Raw genomic sequence first — 21224 nt, forward strand, 5'->3', positions numbered from 1 at the left:
ATTTTCCTGAGGGCCTGAACTTAACACTGGGATTAGTTTCCTCTCCTGCCTGCCTAAGGGGCTGCTTGAAGAGTCATATTTGTGACTCCTCTTTCAGGGGGAGTTAGTTGTTTTTAGTTTAATATTTGATTTCATACAATTCAGCTGCCCAATTAAGGTTAAACTATAACTTACTTCAACACACAATTTATTCAGGCATATAACATACATAGTCTGGGTAACTACAAATTTCCACAGGTGTGCAAACATTTCAGTCAGTATTAAAACATTTGGAGGAAATTGTTTTTTCATTTTTTCCTGACACATAAAACTTCTGTTTCAGTGATAGTGATGTCAGATTGTCAACAGAACTGTAAATAAAGAAGCAGTGAAGACCAGGATGTAGAAACTATGATTTTGAATATTATCCCTTTGCCATCACAGCATCTTAAAACATGTAAAACTCTTCAAATGAATTTTCAAACTTCTTTTTGTTGAGTAATAGTCAATAAAAGAAAGAAGTATAACAACACATGTAGAGTTCAAAAAATAATTATAAAACAAATAACTGTACAAATTTAAGAGACAGAATTTAGAAAAAAATAATCACTAAGAAAGAAAGAGATGACAATACATGATTAGTAATGTTCCCATGTACTATGGCTACAGATGACCAATAGAGACTATGACATTGTCATCTAAGGTAACATCTTAGAACAGATTAATGATACGAATTCAGGTGTAGAATAGCCTGGAAATAATGGAAGATAAAGAGTTATTTATTTTTCTAGGGTCCTTTTTATTCTTTATGTGTCTAGCTTATGAATTCTCAAACTATTTTCAGGCACCCAAAACAGTAGTAGTTTTTATCAATTTCTTTCTTACAATCTGTTACTTAGAAGAAGGAATTTTCATTGTTATACATTGTCCAGGGCTATCTCCCTACAACTATTTAAATGATTTAAAATCTATTTAGATTCAATTAAGGGCAATTAAGGAGTCTGTTAAAGGGCCAATAGTTTGTTATATCTCAGCAAGAAGTCCTAGTACATACATACAAATATTTACCTTTCAGTCACTAAATTTCATTATCAGAAGTTATATACATGAGGAAAAAGTATATTTTAGGACCTACAGAAAACAGAATTGCACATTATCTCATGAGCAATAGAGGATCTTGGAAGATTGATAGAATGATATCTTTGGATAATGGATTTTGTTCTGTCCTGATTTAAAAAATATGACTATATAAAACAGAAAAAAAGATCATATTAGAGAATGTATAATTTATAAAGTGAAAGCTCCTGGAATCTTATGTCCTCCAGATAACTACTATAAATAGTTTATTTTTCCTAGATTTTTATATACATATTCTATTATATATTTTTATTCATTCAGATTATATGTAGAAATGAGATTACACATGATGGGTTTGGTGGCACACAGCTGTAATCCCAGCAACTCAGGAGGCTGAGGCAGGAGGATCACAAGTGAAGGTCAGACTCAGCAAGTCATGAGTTACTCAAGCAAAACAAAATAAAACAACAACAACAAAAACAAACTGGGATGTAGCTCAGTGGTAAAATGCCCTTGATTAAATCGCCAGTACCAAAAGAGATATGTGATTACACTGAGTGACAATATTTTTCACTTACCCATTATTTTGCATATCTTTCTCTTATTTTTACTTCATATTTTTCCCCACATTTTTCATTAGTGCATTATATTTGTACTATATTACATGTATTTCACATCAGTAAATACAAATGCACTATATTTTAGATGCACTATAATTTAGCTACCTAAGCTCCTGTTTATGTATATTTAAGTTACTGATAGTTCTTTGCTATTATAAAAAAATTCTATAAAAAATACTGTGTGTACTTCGATTGAATAAATTCCTAAGAGAAATTTTTTTGTTCAAAGATTATACATATTTAAATGTGTAATAATATCATATTCCTCTTGTACAATGTCAGGAAATGAAAGTTCTATGAATTGTGTCAGTCAACATTTTATACTGAATGCCTGTTCAGTCAAGCATTCAAAGTGTTCTTCCTTATTCGAACTTCCTTGAAGACACACCTTAGAACAACTGAACACACGATCATAAAGTTGGTTGCTTGGGGTAAAAAGGGGATAAAAAGCCAGGTGCAGTGGCAAATACTTATAATCCCAATGGTGAGGGAGCCTGAGACAAGAGGATCACAAGTTCCAGGCCAGCCTCAGCAACTTAGTAAGGCCCTAAGCAATTTAGTGAGACCCTGTCTCAAAATTAAAAATAAAAAGGGCTGGGGATGTGGTTCAGTGGTTAAGTGTCTCTGGGCTCAATCACCAGTACCATTAAAAAAATTAGTTTGCTACATTAAAAAACATGATTTTTTTATTCGTATAGTGCTGCACACATGTAATCCCTGATACTCAGAGACTGAAGCAGGAGGATTGCCAGTTCAAGGCCAGTCTGGGTAAACAAGCAAGATCCTCAAAATAAAATAAAATGGGCTGAGGATGTAGCTCAGTGGCGGAATGCCTTTGTAGCATGCCCTAGGCCCTTGATTCAGTCCCCAGCATTAGGAAAAAATACATATTTTTTTTCCTTTCGCTGAAGAGACTCCACAAAAATCATTTATTTTGCAGAGACAAAGGGAAGCAAAATCTGGAGAAAGTAGGGAGTTTCAATAATATACTTCAGCAACAAGTTAAAGTTAACTAAATTAAAGAAGCAAAAGCAGGAATGGAAAGGAGGAATCAAATGGAAAAGAGTGCAAAACTAAGAGTGCAAGAATCCTGTCATATATTTCCAAATCTGGACTTGTTACCAGAATCTGAATAGTTATATATAAAAGCAAAATACATTTTCCTTGAGCAAAAGTTTTTTTAGTTAATTATTTTTGTGTGTGTGTTTTCTTCTTTTCTTCCCATGTGAAAGAAAAGGCCTATTTAAAAAAAAAAAAAAAAAAAAAAGGCAGCAAAATGAACTAGTTTCCTTCCTTTATACCTCAGTAATTCATCTGAATTTTCTGTCACTTACAATTAATTCAGATACTGGGTTTCTATCTCCCATATTATATCCTGAAGTAAATTAGTTCTTTTGAGGTACAGTATACCATTCAAGTAAGAAAACTGTGAATCATCTTATTTATATATTTTTTCATTCTATGTGAACTGAAACATAAAAATCAAAGAATACTAAGAATGTAAATTATAAGCTCCCTTCCAGAAAATAGATTTTTCAGGGCTGTTGTGTTCTGATACTAGTCAGTCTATTGGTTGCTCAATTTTAAGAGCTGATTCAAGTGACCATTTTTAGGTCTAGCAAATTGGAAACTACTGTTTTAAAGACATGGCTGGGCTGGGTTATATGGTAGAGTGCTTGCCTAGTACATGTGAGACACTGGGCTCAATCCTTAGCACCACATAAAGATAAAAAAGGCATTGTGTCCACATACAACTAAAAAAAAAAAAAAAAAAAAAAAGAAAAGAAAAGACTTAAGGTTAACCTACAATGTTTATTTTAAAGAATGTAAGAGGCTATTTATGCTCAGCATCCAACTAAGGACTCTCTCTCTCTCTCTCTCTGGCGGGGGTGGGTAAACCAGGGATTGAACTCAGGGGCACTTGACCACTAAGCCACATCCCCAGTCCTATTTTGTATTTTATTTACAGACACAGTCTGAGTTCCTTAGCATGCCTTGCTAAGTTGCTGAGGCTGGCTCTAAACTCATGATCTTCCTGCCTCAGCTTCCTGAGCCACTGGGATTACAGGCTTGCACCATAGTGCCCAGCTTTCACCCTCTCTTTTTAAATATCTTTATTTTATTTATTTATTTTATGTGGGTGCTGAAGATTGAATCCAGTGCTTCACACATGCTAGGCAAGCGCTCTACCACTGAGCTACAACCATAGCTCCCTAACTAAGGTCTCTTTGACCATAAGAAAATTACCATTTGAGAGCTAAGCTTGAGTTTCAATGACAACGAAATAATAATAAGTTACTATATATTGGCCATTTATATTTACAGATTCTGAGCTTAAAATTCTATATAATTAGTTAATTTAATTCTTACAATAGCATTATAAAATCAATATTATCTCTATTAAATAGGAATAAAGTTTTACAGGACATAAAACGACATATAAAAATCAATAGCTTTCTTATACACCAATAACGAATTTGCTGAAAAAGAAATCAGGGGAGGAAAAAAAAAGCATAGGAGGTGAAACTATGCTTTTCTAACTATGAAGGTGAAAGACCTCTACTATGAAATTATAGGACACTGGGCCTAGGGTCAAAGCTCAATGGTAAAGCACTCGTCTAGCATGTATGAAGCACTGGGTTCAATCTTCAGCACCGCATAAAAATTAACAAATAAAATAAAGGTATTGTGTCTATATACAACCAAAAAAATAAATAAATAAATAAAAAGAAATTATAGAACACTGAAAAAAGAAAGAAGAATACATTAGAAGATGGGAAAACCTCTTATGTTCATGGACAGGCATAATTAATATTGTTAGAGGGCGATATTTACAATGTACAGATTCAGTGCAATCCCCATCAATATACCAATGACATTCTTCACAGAATTACAAAAAAAGAAGAAAAATAGTCCTAAAATTCATTTGGAAGATAGCGAAAGCAAATCAAAGTCAAATAGCAATGCTAGAGGCATCATAATTCTGCTTCAAATTAATTACTGAGCTATAGTAACAAAAGCTGCATGGTGCCAGGCGCAGTAACACATGCCCTGTAATCCCAGCAGCTCAGGAGGCTGAGACAGGAGGATCATAAGTTCAAGGCCAGTCTCAGCAACTCAGTGAGGCCCAAAGCAAATTAGTGAGATTCTGTCTCAAAAAACAGAAAGGGGGCTGGAGTTGTGGCTCAGTTGTAGAGCGCTTTTGCCTAGCATGTGTGAGGCGCTGGGTTTGATTCTCAGAACCACATGTAAATAAACAAAATAAAGGTCCATTGATAACTATTAAAAAAAAAAAAAAAAAAGGACTGGGGATGTGGTTCAGTGGTTAAGTGCCCCAGGTTTCAATACTAGTACCAAAAAATAAACAAAAAACAAAACAACAATAAAAATCTGCATGGTACTGGCATAAAAACAGACACATAAACCAATATAATAGAAGATAGAGAGCAAACCCACACAGATACAGTCATCTGATCCTTACTACAAATATTTGCTAGAGCTGGGTACAGTAGCACATGCCTGTAATCCCAGTGACCTGGGAGACTGAGGCAGGAGGATTTAGAGTTCAAAGTCAGACTCTGCAACTTAGTGAGGTGCTAAGCAACTCAGTGAGACCCTGTCTCTACTTAAAATACAAAAAAGGGCTGGGGATGTGGCTCAGTGGTTAGGTGCCCCTGGGTTCAATCCCCAGTACAAGAAAAAAAAACACAAAAATATATGTTGGAGAAAAGACAGACCTTTTAATCAACTGTGCTGGGAAAACTGAATATCTACATATAGAAGAATGAAACTAGATCTCTACCTCTTACCTTTCACAAATGTCAACTCAAATGGGTCAAAGACTTAGGAATTAAGACCAGTAACTTTGCCACTGCTGCAAAAAAACATAGGGCCAACACTCCAACATATAGGTGCAGGCAATGACTTCAATAAAACTTCTAAAGCCCCAATTAGAATGGCGATTATCAAGAATACGAGCAACAACAGGTGTTGGCGAGGATGTGGGGAGAAAGGTACACTCATACACTGCTGGTGGGGCTGCAAATTAGTGCAGCCACTATGGAAAGCAGTGTGGAGATTCCTTAGAAAACTTGGAATGGAACCACCATTTGACCCAGCTATCCCACTCCTTGGCCTATACCCAAAGGACTTAAAATCTGCATACTACAGAAATACAGCCACATCAATGTTCATAGCTGCTCAATTCACAATAGCCAGACTGTGGAACCAACCTAGATGCCCTTCAATTGATGAGTGGATAAAGAAACTGTGGTATATATATACAATGGAATATTACTCAGCCATAAAGAATGATAAAATTATGACATTTGCAGGCAAATGGATGAAATTGGAGAATATCATGCTAAGTGAGATAGGCCGATCTCAAAAAGCCAAAGGATGAATGATATCGCTGATAAGTGGAGGATGACACATAATGGGGGGGAGGGAAGGGTTAGAGTTAGGGTTAGGGAGGGGGGCAAGTATGGAGGAAGGAACTACTGTATAGAGGGTAAAGAGGAGTGGGAGGGGTGGGGGGAAGGGAAAAAATAACAGAATGAATCAAACAACATTGCTCTATGTAAATTTATGATTACACAAATGGTATGCCTTTATGCCATGTACAAACAGAGAAACAACATGTATCCCATTTGTTTACAATAAAAAATAAAATAAAATAAAATAAAATATTCTTTTATAATTAGTAAAAAAAAAAAAAAAAAAAAAAAAAAACTTCTAAAGCTTAAATAATACCAAGAATTAATACAAGGTATGGCATTAAATAAAAAAAGCTTCTGCACAGCAAAGGAAACAAGAATGTGAAGAAAGATCCTATAGAATGGGAGAAAAGCTTTATCCTATAGAATGGGAGAAAAGCTTTGTTAGCTACTCTTCTGACAGAGGATTAATATCCAGAATATATAAAGAACTCAAAAATTTACCACCAAAAAAAGCAAGTCACCCAATCAATTAATAAGCAAATGAACTAAACAGACACTTCTCAAAAGAATAAATGAAAATGGCTGAAAAATATATTTTAAAAAATCCAATGTCTTTAGCAACTAGGGAAATGCAAATCAGAACTACACTGAGATTTCATCTCACTCCAGTTAGAAAGACAGCCATCAAGAAAACAAATAATAATAAATGCTGTAGAGGATGCAGGGAAAAAGGGACATTTTTACACTGATAGTGGGATTGTGAATTAGTATAACTAATTAGTACAATTAGTGAAAATGGGTATGGATGTTCCACAAAACCACCATATGACCCAACTAAAAAACACTCTTCAGTATTCATCCTAAAGAATTAGTGTGCATAATATAGTGATACATGTATAACCATGTTTATAGCAGCACATTCACTACAGCAAAATTATGGAACCAGCCTAGATGTCCATCAACAGATGAATGGATAAAGAAAATTTGGTATTTATACTTAATAAGAGTTTTATTTAAGCATAAAGATGAAATCATGCCAACTGCTGGCAAAAGGATAGAACTGAAGAACACCATGATGAAAGTCAAAGGTTGTATGTTTTCTCTCACATGTGGAAGCTAGAGAGGAAAAAAGAGGGAGAGCTAATGAAAGTAGAAATGAGACAGGTGGAGTGGAGGGGAGCAGGAGAGGAGAGGTGCTGGGGAATGAAATTATCCAAATTATACATGCCTACAATATAATAGTATAATTACATTGTTAGTGGGATTACTGTACTAATTTACAAATCCACCACCAAAATAATTATACTGTTATATTGTGTGCATGTATGAATATGGAACAATGAATCCCATTGTTGTGTATAATTATGATGGACCAATAAAACTTAAAAAAAAAAAAAGAAAGAATAAATTTTTAAAATGTGGAAAGTGAGACCAAGAGATACAGCTGGTAAATGGGATTTGAAGATAAATATGTTTGATTCCAAAGCCTATGCTTTTAATCATTGTCTATAAGAAAACTAGAAAATAAAAAAATATAAACAGGGCTGGGGATGTGGCTCAGTGGTAAGGCCCCTGGATTCAATCCCTGGTACTTGGAAAAAAAAAAAAAAAAGGTGTTTAAATTAAAATGAAGTTATTAAAATGGACCCTAATCCAATATGACTAGTGTCCTTATAAGGGCAGAAGTTTGTACACAGAAAGATCAGGGATGCATGCATGCAGGGCTAAAAGTCTATAAGGCAAGGAGAGGAGCTTCAAAAGAAACCAAACTGTCATCCTTATCTCAGACTTCTAACCTCCAGAATTGTAAGAAAATTACTTTCTATTGTTTAAGCCACCAACCTGTGGCATTCAGACCTAACCAAGTAATATAATCATACTCCCACCGAGAAACCTAGAAGAGGACAGTTTATTCATTTGGTCTTAAGCTTAAGATGGAGGAAAAAAGGATTGGGGATATAGTTCAGTGGTACAGCATTTGCCTAGTATATATAAGACCTATGGCCCTGGGTTCAATCCTCAGCATCACTTAAAAAGAGAGACAGAGATACCTATCTATCCATATTTATCTTTTTTTAGTTTCCTCCTCACTCCATAAGGAGAATATATGTCATGAGCTCTAATTTATGGCTAAAAGTGAACTGAAGATAAAAATGAATGACTGGGGCTAGGGTTGTGGCTTAGTGGTAAAAGTGCCTGTGTAGTGTATGTGAAGCACTGGGTTTGATCCTCAGCACCACATAAAAAATAAATAAATAAAATGAAGTTATTAAAAAAAGACTTATTTCTATACTAGTCCATCTAAAGATATAGTTATAATTTAAGTACTGTTTACTGCCTTTAAACATTTTTCCTTTTGCAAATTGTGTTAAACTTCTTTCTTACTTGTCCTGTTGCCCTTTATGATTAGAATATCTTGTCTGAAGAAAGAAGAAAAATAATATATAGAAATTTCGTATTTCCTTCTTAATATCCAAAGTAACAGTATGGAATATTTGATGTAAAAATAAAACTAAAAAAAAAAAAAAAATCATTCAGAATTGTTACAATGATGCTTTCCCCCACTTCTCCCCCTTCCTTTCTACCTACTTTCTTTTCTTCTCCCTTTTTAAAAAAATTTTTTTAGTTGTTGATGGACCTTTCTTTTATTTATTTTTATGTGGTGCTGAGAATTGAACCCAGTGCCTCACATGTGCTAGGCAACCGCGCTCTACCACTGAGCTACAGCCCTAGCCCTCTTTTCCCTTTCTTCCGTACTGGGGGTTGAATGTAGGGGCATCTTACCAGAGAGATATATTCCCAGTCTTTCTTATCTATCTATCTATCTATCTATCTATCTATCTATCTATCTATCTATCTATCTATCTATCTATCTATTGGTGCTGGTGATCAAGCCCAAATGGTACAAAATGTTTTAAAAACTCTAAGTTATACAAATATAAAATATGAATAAGGAGACAAAAGAGATGAAAAGGCTCTCAGTTAAGTTTAAAGGCTCAGGAGTTACGGTCAAAGCCCAAATTTAAGTGGGTGGCTTTGTCTTGATAATCAGTATCAGATATTTTAGAACATCATACATCTTGGAATTGGGAAGAACAGGGAGAGGTTCTTAATTCTATAGCTTAAATTAAGTTTTTCTATTGTCAAAATAGGATTTAGGTCTCCCAATTTATTTTCTTTTGTACAATAGTAAATCATTCTTTGCAGTTATATGTCAGGATAAAATAAAAAACAATACAAATGTTCTTTTTGTTTTTCAACAGTTGAAAAGTTAAATAAAAAAACCTGACAAACGAGTCCTTCTGGTACATTTGCCCAGTTACAATGGCAATAATTACTTACAAGATTTATTATTCATATCATGAAATCAGGAAACTAAAAAGGTAAAACCAGGTAGCAACCTAAATTAGACTTTTAATCCTTTAATTTTAATAAAATGCATTAGGACTAACTCAATTTAAGAGGAGCAATTTCTTCATCTATAGGCAATAAGTGAGAACTATACTGACTTATTGTAACTTTTAGAACTTTTTGCTTCACTGAAATTTTTTTACCAGTTTAAAAAAGCTTTTATTTCTAATCTCCCATTGCTAATAAATGATGATGAATTATAGCTGATAGAGGATCATCAGTAGCTTGAAAAAACACAGCATTAACATACTTTATAATTAAAAGTTTTATTCAGTCTGATTTATCATTTTTTTCTATATATGAGTAGTGGCATTGTTTGAAAAAATGTAACTGACAAGCCCAAGGATATTATTAACAGTAGTGTTCATAATGGATTCCTAAGTGTCCATTAAGTCATAGAATAAATGAATAGAATTATATTAATATAATGAAACACTGCATCACAGTGAACCAGATTAAACTGTGTACTACAATATGGGTGAGTCTTGCAAACATACTGACTGAAAGAATATATATTATTAACCTAATAATATAAGTTTAAAAATAAGCAAAACTAAGTACATACATTAAAACTACAGGGAGGTGGGCAACATGTGATTAGGGAAGGAAGAAGGCACAAGAGGAGACTGTTCTACTGGTAGTTACATGAGTTACATATTTAAAATATTCATTGTTCATGAGGCGATAACATTTGTATTAAAACTCTCACCAAAACTTAGCAAGACCCTGTCTCAAAATAAAAAATAAAAATAAAGGGCTGGGGATGCACTCACTGGTAAAGCAGGGGACGGGGGAGAAAGATACCCAAAAAAACAAAATACCTCTTACCAAAAGCAACAATGATAAATAGGTTCCTGATTTCAACAGGAAATAAATCTATTTTATTTCAGTCAGGCTGGTATTAAATTTTCTCAGTTGAGGCCAGTAATTAAACCATGATAACACCTAATTTTAAATATGCCTGAAAGGTTAGAGTTTTCAAAGTATATTTAAGTGAAGGACTATGCAACTAACTATAGGTTCAGAAACAAAAAACTATTAGTATAAGGAAATTCTTCTCATGCTCCTTTCTTTTTTTTAGTTGTTTTTTTACATGCAGTGCTGAGAATCAAACCCAGTTCCTCACACATGTGAGGCAAGTGATCTACCTACCACTGAGCCACAATCTAAGCACCCCCCAATGCTCCTATCTAATCTCTAACAACCTTTTCCTCTCCCATTCCCTACACAAAAGTAACAGCTATCCTAACAACTATATTAATCCTTTCCTTGCTTTTCTTTGTAGTTCTACAACCTAAACATATAATACCAAACATAGTTTTTTGAATTTCATATAAATGGAATTATTCACTAAGTATTCTTTTATGTCTGATTTCCTTTACTGAACATTGTGTGAGAAATACAGATATTGTGTAACAATGTTCACTTTCATTCTGTATGGAAAACATATTTATAGGTCAGTGCAGTGGTATACATCTGTACTTCCAACTACTCAGGAGGCTGAGGCAGGAGAATCACAAGGCCAGCCTCAGCAACCTAGTGTGTCAAAATAAGAATTAAAAAGAGTTAAGGAGGGCTGGGGTTGTAGCTCAGTGGTAAAGCATTTGACCAGCACGGGTGAGGCACTGTGTTCAATCTTTAGCACCACATAAAAATAAACAAAATAAAGGTTAAATTCGTTAAAAAAAAAAAAAAAAAAAAAAGGGCTGAGGATGTAGCTCAGTGGTAAAGTGCCTATCCAGCATGTGTGAGGTCCTGGGTTCAAGTCCCAGTATTGTTTATTTCTATCCATTCTACTGTTGATGGACTTTTAAGTTACCTATTTTTAAAAATATGTACCTTTTGTATTTCTAGCTAGAAGCAAGTTTCTTGTGGTCAAGGACCTTATATTATATTATATATATATATATTTTTTAAATATTTTTGTAGGTGTTGATAGACCTTTATTTTATTCATACCCCCAGCTACCACCCCCAGCTTTACTTTAGTATTTTGAATAATGATAAGCACATAATGGGTATCTTCAATTACATTAAATATTAATTAAGCAAATAGACTAATAGTTTGGGAGATGAGTAGAAAATAACTAAATTGGAAATCAATTTAATATATCTAAAGATATAGTTATACAACCAGCATTGTAACTAGTACTACTTAAACAAATCAGGTTTGACCTCTCTTATTCATTTATACTTAAGTGTTTATCACCTCTGTTGGATGTGGTGGTGCACATCTCTAAACCCAGTAACTCAAAGGACTGAGAGAGGATGATCACAAGTTCGAGATCAGTCTCAGGAAATTAATGAGGTCCTAAACAGCTTAGCGAGATCCTATCTTGAAATAAACATAAAAAGGGTTGGGGATGTGGCTCAGTGGTAAAGCAACCCTAGGTTCACTCCTCAGTGCCAAAAAAAAAAAAAAAAAAAATTATCATCTCTTAGTCTTGCTAAGCCAACTGCAAGCTAAAATTTTTTCAACTGTCTACAAAGATAGCTCAGCTGGTAGAGTGCTTGCCTTGCAAGAACAAGGCCCTGAGTTTGATCCCCAGTACTGCAAAAAAAAAAATAATAATAATAATAAAATAAATAAATAAATAAAATTAGAGGCATTTAAATAGTGGTTAATTATTATCTTCCCATTTTGTATAATAAATCACCAATATGTTAAATAATCGCTATGGTCAATAATAAGTATAAAGTCTAAGAAACAAGGGTATTCCCAAGTCAAGAAATAAACGTAAACATCTCAAAATATACTCTACTGTCATGTATATACAAAAAAACAAGTACAGTTTTTTTAAAAAAGAAATAAATGTAAGGGCTGGGGTTGTGGCTCAGTTGTAAGGCACTTGCCTAGCATGTGTGGGGCACTGGTTTGATTCTCAGTACCACATATAAATAAATAAAATAAAGGTTCATTGACAACTAAAAGAAAAATTAAAAAAGAGAAAGAAATGTAAAAAAGAGATGTTACTAGACGTATGCAGCATTTTCTAGTTAAGAACAATTATTGAAGCCAAATTTAGTATTTTTCTATGTAAAGTAACATTTTAATTTTTTAAAAATTTTCAAAAGTGAGGTCAATAATAAATACACCCATATTTATGGTATTTACTCAAAATTTTCGTGGAAAGGAAAAAAATGTTTAAAATATTACACCAAATGCTTCTTCATGAGGGAAGAGTGATGGGAAAACATAGTAAGGAAAACATGGTAAAAAGTTAAATTACAAATGGAGGTCGGTACTAGAATAAAAGCCAGGAAAATTATTTTTTTAAATTTCTTCAATTGTTGACTTAACTTCTAAAGATCCACAGAAGAGAATGAAAAATACTTCCACTATAAAAAAAAACCTACTAGTCACTTATTTTTGTAAGATATCTAATCACACATGTTCCTTGTCTTTTCATTTAGAAATTTTTCTCCCCAGAGTTCAAAAAGATTTCAGCCAGGGCATGGTAGCACACACCAGTAATCCCAGACACCTAGAAGGCTCCAGTGGTAAACTGCCCCATACAAAAAAGGGATGTGTAGGGAGGTCCCCCCCAACAAAAGAAGAATGTGTGGGTTCTCTTTCTTATTTTAATAAAAGGTTATTATTTCACCAGCAAACTGACTTTTAAAAGTACAAGTACAAAACTTTACACTGTATTATGCTCTCCTGTATCTTCTATAATTTTGCAATTAAATTATACTTCAAGTAATTATACTTCTGGATTTTACTCTCCAACTATAGCAGTCATCAACCTACATTCCTTCCTTTCCAAGATGGCTAGAGTTTATTTCTAAGGCCAATTTAGTCAAAACATTAACAAAAATATTACATCAGATTACTTCCTAGCACATTCTACTATTTCAATCTTTGATACAACCTAGCAAATTTAACTGCATTACCTCTTTATCTTTAAGTCCCAGGAGCAATACTTCTTCCATAAGGGTGAGGCGAATATCCTTAGAGTCTCCAGAATCTTCGTTATCTGGAATTCTCTCTTGGTTATTATCTTCCTCACTTTCTACCTTCTTTTCAGAGTTCTTGTTTATTTCAGTGCGACGGGTCCGGTGAGTTAATGTAGTCATTCTCACTTGTTTCTGGAGGGAATAATGAAAAATATCCAAATATGTGCTTATGTAAATAAATACAGATATTCATATACACATACTAAAAATGTATATGAATAAGAAATATTTGTAAACTTATAAAGTAATGACCAGAGTAATTGGGTATAAAAACAGTATCTTTTTCAAGACTACAATAGCTTAGACTACACAGATGGCAATGACAAGAGATTAAATCAGAAATTCTAAAGTCTGTGGAAATGATCATCTTTTAAATGTGCTTATTTCTTATGTATAACCTATAACTCAGGAGTGAATGTCCACTGTTACTCTTCTTCCACAAGATGGATTCCCACATTCATAAGTCAAAAACAGCAAAAAAAACTAAGCATTCAGCACCAAAATTAACACAATAATTTAGGTAATATCTGAAAACATTCAATGATACTATATTATAAGACACAAATAAACTTAAAGTAAAAAATAAGAAAAAGGGACTGGAGTTGTGGCTCAGTGGTAGAACGCCTGCCTGGCATATATGAGACCCTGAGTTCAGTATTCCTCACCACATGTAAATAAATAAAAGGTCCATTGACAACTAAAAAAAAAATAGAAATACGTGTTTTAATCTAAACTCCAGTGACTCATTTCATGCACTTACTTTGGAGATCACTAGGCTAGAGAATTAACACTCAGGAAATCATGTACAATAATTTCACGTAGTCAGTACACTGAGTATGTCTAGCCCTAGTTAACCATCCTAAGAATACACAAATAGCTGCTAACAAAAAACACTAGCAATCCCAGCAGCTTGGGAGGCTGAGGCAGGAGGATCTCGAGTTCAAAGCCAATCTCAGCAAAACCAAGGCACTAAGCAACTTGGTGAGACTGTCTCTATATAAAATAGAAAATAGGGCTGGGGATGTGGCTCAATGGTCAAGTGCCCCTCAGTTCAGTCCCTGGTACCAAAAACAAAACAAAAAACAAAGAAAGAAACAAAATCCAAAACACTAGCAAAAATATTTATAAAGAGGTTGGAGTTGTGGTTCAGTGGCAGAGTACTTGCCTAGCATATGAGGCACTGGGTTTGATTCTCAGCACCAAATATAAATAAATGAATAAAATAAAGGTCTATCAATATCTTAAAAAATATTTTAAAAATGCTTAAAAAGATTAGCAAATTCTTTCTCATTTACAAAAAAAGAGGGGTTGGGAGATAGCTCAATGTTAGAGAATATACTAAGTTAGCAAGCTCAAGACCCTAGACTCAATCCCCAGCATTGGAAAAAAAAAAAAAAAAAAATCAAAGCACATGCCTTTTTTTTTTTTTTTTTAATACCATGCACTATAGTTGTTTAAAAATTTCAAATCATTTGTGGTAAAGTTTAGTCTATTTTATTTTATACAAATCTAGATTTCAGTTTTTAAGATGACATACAATAAATATTTTAAAACAGGCATTACATGAAAGTATCTTTCAGATCAAAAGAAAAAATAGTATTTAAGAATTGTTCTGACTAGATCTGGTTCTATCTTCTAGCAATATTCCCCAATACTCTTAATATGTGTTGCTGTCAAATCTTTTCTCAAATATGTCTTATGCTTTATTTCTGCCTCTGCTCCTTTGTCTTGCTGGGATTCTAAACCTTTTCCCTCTCTCTATATTTTACCCATTCTTCAAAGGCCTACTGAAGACCCACCAGGAAGTCTTAAGTGACTATCTCCATTACCCATATGCCCCATGGCCAGAATTGTTCTTTCCCTCCTCTGTACTTTCACAGAACTTTATTTATACTTACTTCCTTTAAAGTATTTAATATAGTCTTTCTTTTGGTATGGCTGTCTCTCAACTGTAAACTTCTCGAGGGCAGGAATAATGTCTTCTTGTGTTTTTACATTCTCCATAGCCAACTAGCACAAAGTCTTTAACGTTGTAACTGCTCAATAAATATATACTGATTAAAACGAATACTCAGAAATCCATGAGAACATTTAAAATAGAAATACAAATGAAGTGACTTACAAAAGATTCTTTGTACAAGAGTATATTTCAAATACAATCTTTGATGGGAGGTGAGAAGAGTAAAGAAAGAAGAGAACCATGAAATAAATGCTTTAGGGCACTTACTCTATCTGGCACTGAATTGGGATTATTAGTTCCTAACCCAATCCAAGAAACTTTAAACCTTCAGGGAAGAAAAATAAAGGGGAATTTTCTTTGAGGGATCAATTTTCCTCGAACATTTACTAGTTAAAAATCCTATATGAAAAAACAAATGGCCAAGAATAAATAAATGAATAAATATTTAAAACCATCCTTTCCCAATAAAATAAAATGAAAAAAATATTGACGTTAGGAAATATAATTTTCCCGTTGCTTACCTGATGTTACTCCTGGGTTACAGTTGGACGCAGGCTGCAGCTTGTGCTCTATTTCAGGAGGACACCTGTTTCCCCCACCCCACCCCCGTCCTACTAGGTGAAAAACTTCTCAGCCACGCAGAGAGCACAAACTTCCTGATCCTTCGATGCAGAAAGGGAATAACACATCAGCTTCCTCGGGATTACTAGGCAACCTACCTTGGTGTTTCTTCATTGGACCAATCAGAAACCATTAAGGTTGAGTCCAGCCAATCGGAGCTTACGAGGGGAGGCTCTCCCCAGGCTATTGTTGCGATCCAGACAAACATCACCAAAAGGAGGCAGGTTTGGGTTCAACCTGACAGCTGGTCAATCCAATGAAGGAACTTTGGTAGAACAGAGGAAAGAGAGCTGCGCTCCCCACACCCCCTAATGCGGCCAATGAAAGCTCCAGTGAGCTAACAAGAGCTGCCAATCGTAAAAGGTTTCTGTTGGTCATTTTCAAGGTAGCAGGTGTGTTAGTGTAGCAGCGTATACTGGGACCATTGGATGAACAGCGTTGGTATCCAAGCAATACAGCTAAAACCAAGTAAAACATTTTAAAATTGGTTGTTTCTGATCGCTTAACCCTAACCTGACTGTCCAGAAAAACCAGATTTGAGTCGCTTTGTAGACATTTGTTTTACATTTAACAGGTTGGGTACATTCCTACCATCGCTTATATATCAAAATTCCCTACACGGTGCTTGTTACTGACAAGCCCATAGCTAATCAGTGTTGTTGGAATATGGCCGCTGAAATTACACGAGGCTAACAGACCTAACTCTTCCTTTTCTAAGGGAAAAGAAATTGCAAGGTTGGAACTAGGTCCCAGATTTCTCATTAAAAAACAGTCTTTCACACTACTACTCAAAAGTTCTATGAAGTGTGATCAACTCTTGCAAAATAATATCTACCGAAATGATCTCAAAATTAGTACATAAGTAATTTCTAATTAAATAAAAATTGGAGCCATGAAAGAGCCTACATACTGAGCAACATTTTATTTATTTTTGTCTTTAAAAACAAGTCATCTTTTTTGTTTTGTAGTAAAAAAATGTAAAAAAAAATACGTAAAGTACCAAATTTTAAATTGTACATTATATATTATCATGTTAATACACTACATCAAAGTATTGAAGAACACTGTTTAAATAACAACACAATGACAAACAGTCGGTTAAATGGTATAGTTTTTAACATACATAAGAAGTGAATCCCTACAAAATTTTAATATGAAAATAAACATTATTTGCTTCAAAAAATGGCTTCAGAGGCTTAACAGTTAATATATATTTAAAGACAGTGTCCACTAACATGGAAGATAGATCAATATTGAGTAGATAAAAAACAGAATAGTTACAACATTTGTACTTTTTGGTTTTATTCAAAAGTTCTCTTGAATTTATCTCAGGTTTACTAAGATTAAGGACCACAATACAATAGTTGGCTAGAACTTCATTTTAGTAAATGAACTTCTGAGAACTACATATAAATGTTCAGAGGTAGGAAAAATACACCTTAAAATACTAATATAGTGTCTTTTAATTTAAATGTTGAGAAGAATTTTGCAAATGTGCAGAAGAAAAATAATTTTTACATATGTTCCTTTGGTTCACTAAATTTCCTCCTTTTTGGCACTGACTCTTGACTGGAAGAATCAAAGTGATGGAGAACCTGTCAAAAGAAAACAACTACTTAGAATACTTTCCAGTTTAAATCTCTTTATCTTTTGTTATGTCTCTAAAAAAAAAAATAAAAACCTACCATACCTACCATAACTATATAAGGATACCTAGGCTCTTTAAAAGTAAAGTAAAATTTATTACTGACTTATGTACATCTTTTTTCAGGGGGTTGGCTCCTAGGGATTGACAGGGTCTCTGAGCAGCTCAGGAGGCTGAGGCAGGAGGATGGCAAGTTCAAAGCCAGCCTCAGCAAAACTGAGGCGCTAATAAGCAACTCAGTGAGACCCTGTCTCTAAATAAAATACAAAATAGGCCTGGGGATGTGGCTCAGTGGTTGAGTGCCCCTGAGTTCAATCCTCACTAACCTCTGCCCACCAAAAAAAGACAGGTTCTCTCTAAGTTGCTTAGGGCCTTGCAAAGTTGCTGAGGTTGTCCTCAAACTTGGGATCCTACTGCCCTAGCCTTTCAAGTTGCTGATATTACAGGCAATTGCCATGGTGCCTGGCTCATATGTACGTCTTCTAATGGCTGCTGAAAGTATATACTTTCAAAGTATAAGATCTTCATTAGGGTTGTCATAGAGGTTAGAAGATAAATATAACATTATATTCTCAAGACAAACATTTTGGGGTGATGAGAAGGGAAAATATTTTAATTTACAAATAGAAAAATATTCTACCTTGGTACTTATGTAAGATTTAAATCATGTCTTGATTTTCTGTTACTTAGCAGTGCCTGCTAGAAATTAGACATTCAATATATTTTTTTGTGTGTGTATGTGGTGCTTAAAATTGAACCCAGGAACTCCAAGCAAATACTCTGTCATTGAGCTATATATACACCCTGGCCCTAGTGCACCCTTTTAAGGTGAACTAGGAAATTACTAATAAGAGTCCCCAAGTTATTACAGTTTGATTTGATGGGAAAGGTTGAACTGACTATGCATAACAAATTTGATTATGATTTTGCAAAAAAATTAGACAATACATTTGGAAAAACTGAAGAACCAAATATATTGTCAGGTTATTCCATTTCATTCTTAAGTTATGTAAGTTGAAAATAGAATATTTTTGATATTACCTTTTTTGTGTGTGTGGTACTGGAGATTGAACCCAGCGGTGCTTTTACCACTGAGTCACATCCCCAGTTCTTTTTATTTTTTAGGTAGGTTTTCATTAAGTTGCCAAGGTCTCATGAGGTTGCTAAGATTGATCTCTAACTTGTGATACTCCTACCTCAAGCCTCCTGAGTTGCTGGGATTATAGGCATGTGCCACTCACTGTACCCAGCCTTTAATATTAGCCTAATTTTAACATTTGATTTTTAAAAAAATAGTCTTGGGCCTGCTAGGTAAGTGCTCTACCACTGAGCTACATCTCCAGCCCCTTTAGTTGTCTAATTTTAACCTACTAATACTACTAAAATTTTTAGTTGAAAAAATATCAGCAAGTGTCTTAGAAAAGACAAATACATTATGTGATTTGGTAAAATAAGGTTCTGAATATGCACAACTATATATAATATAGATCAAAAAAAGTTTTCGTTCTCCTGAGATAATGTAAGATGCTATATTTTTGTATCTTTTCTTGTTTCTAGTTTAGTTTTGGCCTCTAGAAAGCTCAGATGAAATTTATGGTCCAATTTCAGTTCCACATAAACAACATGACCTGGATATTTTTTTTTTTTTTTTTTTTTTTTTTTGGTGCTGGGGATTGAACCCAGGGCCTGGTGCTTGCAAGGCAAGCACTCTACCAACTGAGCTATCTCCCCAGCCCAACCTGGATATTCTTATGTCATTTTTTCAATCTATTAACATTTTTCCTGATACAAATTTTTACTTATTTTATAAATTCCTCTAATAACTTTAAATCATTCATGGAATGATTTACATGGAAAAAATTAATAAACTGACATTGCATCTTATTTGATTATATATATATATGTATGCATGTATATATATATATATATATATTTTTTTTTTTTTTTCATACTGGTGATTGAACCCAGATGTGCTTTATCACTGAGTTACATTCCCATCCCTTTTTATTTTTTATTTTGAGACGGGTCTCTATAAGTTGCTTAGGGCTTCACTAAGTTGCTGAGGCTGGCTTTGAACTTGTGATCCTCCTGCCTCTCTCTGCCTCTGAGTCACCATTATTGGCTTGCATCTTATTTTAAAATCACCTCATTTTTATAACAAAATATTTTTTTTTTTTTTTTTTTTTTTTTTTTTTTTTTGTGGTGCTGGGGATTTGAACCCAGGGTCTTGTGCTTGGGAGGCAAGCACTCTACCGACTGAGCTATATTATATATATATAAATATTCTTGAACAAGATTTGAATATCAAAGCTCTGAGGTATATTCAGTGATATGACTGAATTTATTATTTTAATCTATAGTAGTAATATTTTGATAGTTGGCATTTTATTTAACATAGGTTGAATTTTATTCAAAATAGGTATGAACATTACCATAAGACTTACTGTTTTCCCAGATTCAGGTTGACTTCTTTTCCGATTTTCTTTAGATTTTACTGGTTGATTTCCATTTGTCTCCACAAAGATAGAGTAATTATTAATTGGTTATTTCTCAAAGAACAACCAACAGTTTGATTTTTCAACTTTATATCACTAGATGCAGTTTTTTAAAAAACAGCTTATTGAGATGTATTAAGATACTATGATTCACCTATTTAAAAGTATACAATTAAGTGACTTTAAGTGTATCCAATTGTGCAAAAGTATCACAATTTTACAATACTTTCATCATCCCCAAAAGAAGTCCTAATATCCTTCAGTTATTACTCTTCTATTCCTCTATTCTCCCACCAGCCCTAAGACTCTGTCTTAACAGCTTTCCCAATTGTGACTTTCATGTGAATGGAATCAGATGAAATGTGAACTTTTGTGAATGGTTTCTTTCAATTGGCATGATATAATCAAGGTTCATCCAAGTTATTGCATGTATGAGTATTTCATTTCTTTTTATAACTGAATAACATTTCTTTGTATGGATTTAAGATAATTCATTTTATCCATTCATCTGCTAATGAACACTTAAGATTTTTCGTACCTTTCAGCTATTGTAAATAATACTGTACATAGTTATTAAAGTAAATACTAATTAACTGACATAATACTATTCTCTAAAAGGACATATTTTCTCATGCCTGAAATGCTCTTTCCAATGATAACCTCCTTTATATATATATATATATATTATCAAATATTTTCATTTCTTAACATTTCCTAACCCCAATTCAGCCATGATTCTCAAGATCACAAGTATCCTAAGACTTCACCTCCAAAAACGTGGAATTTCAGATATGAATTTATGTCCAGAAAGTATCTTAATGTTATGTTACAAGGATATATTGCCTAATAATTTTGTAAAATGCTTGCCTCTCCTTATATCCTAGTAAAGGATACTCATCCTAAATGGAAGCTGGCTAGGAAGAACATTTTGTTGTTGGAAGTAGAAATTCTTGGCATTTTTTTGTTTCTTGCTTTCAATAGCATACTATTTTGAATGTTTGCCTTCTGCCAATTCTAACTT

General features: G+C 33.8%; 3 protein-coding genes across 7 annotated transcripts in view; 1 reads left to right on the forward strand and 2 right to left on the reverse strand.

The window, feature by feature from the left end:
* Positions 1-16126, reverse strand: part of GOLPH3L (golgi phosphoprotein 3 like) — a 39539-nt gene extending 23413 nt beyond the window's left edge. Inside the window, exons 1-3 of one of the 2 annotated variants that reach the window (XM_079107752.1) lie at positions 15964-16126; positions 15381-15518; positions 13420-13614 (exon numbers count right to left, since the gene is read on the reverse strand). In XM_079107752.1, the coding sequence (XP_078963878.1) occupies positions 13420-13602 (183 nt within the window). In that variant the 5' untranslated portion in view covers positions 13603-13614; positions 15381-15518; positions 15964-16126. The remainder of the gene's footprint in view (positions 1-13419; positions 13615-15380; positions 15519-15963) is intronic. The other variant, XM_079107751.1, reaches the window with a different exon arrangement.
* The window catches only part of LOC306642234 (uncharacterized protein), a gene marked incomplete at its 5' end in the record, with an annotated part of 157587 nt that overhangs the window by 77369 nt on the left and 58994 nt on the right, over positions 1-21224 (forward strand). The gene's annotated exons all lie outside the window — the stretch shown is intronic.
* HORMAD1 (HORMA domain containing 1) overlaps positions 17307-21224 on the reverse strand; it is a 29604-nt gene continuing 25686 nt past the window's right edge. For 2 of the 4 annotated variants that reach the window (XM_079107577.1, XM_079107576.1), the window contains 2 exons: positions 20141-20221; positions 17311-17658 (listed from right to left, as the gene is read on the reverse strand). In XM_079107577.1, the coding sequence (XP_078963703.1) occupies positions 17578-17658; positions 20141-20221 (162 nt within the window). In that variant the 3' untranslated portion in view covers positions 17311-17577. Of the gene's footprint in view, positions 17659-20140; positions 20222-21224 lie in introns of all 4 variants that reach the window. The other 2 variants (XM_079107575.1, XM_079107578.1) reach the window with 2 other exon arrangements.

The sequence above is a fragment of the Sciurus vulgaris genome (assembly GCF_902686455.1).
Source record: "Sciurus vulgaris genome assembly, chromosome: 1".
Lineage (NCBI taxonomy): Eukaryota > Metazoa > Chordata > Mammalia > Rodentia > Sciuridae > Sciurus > Sciurus vulgaris.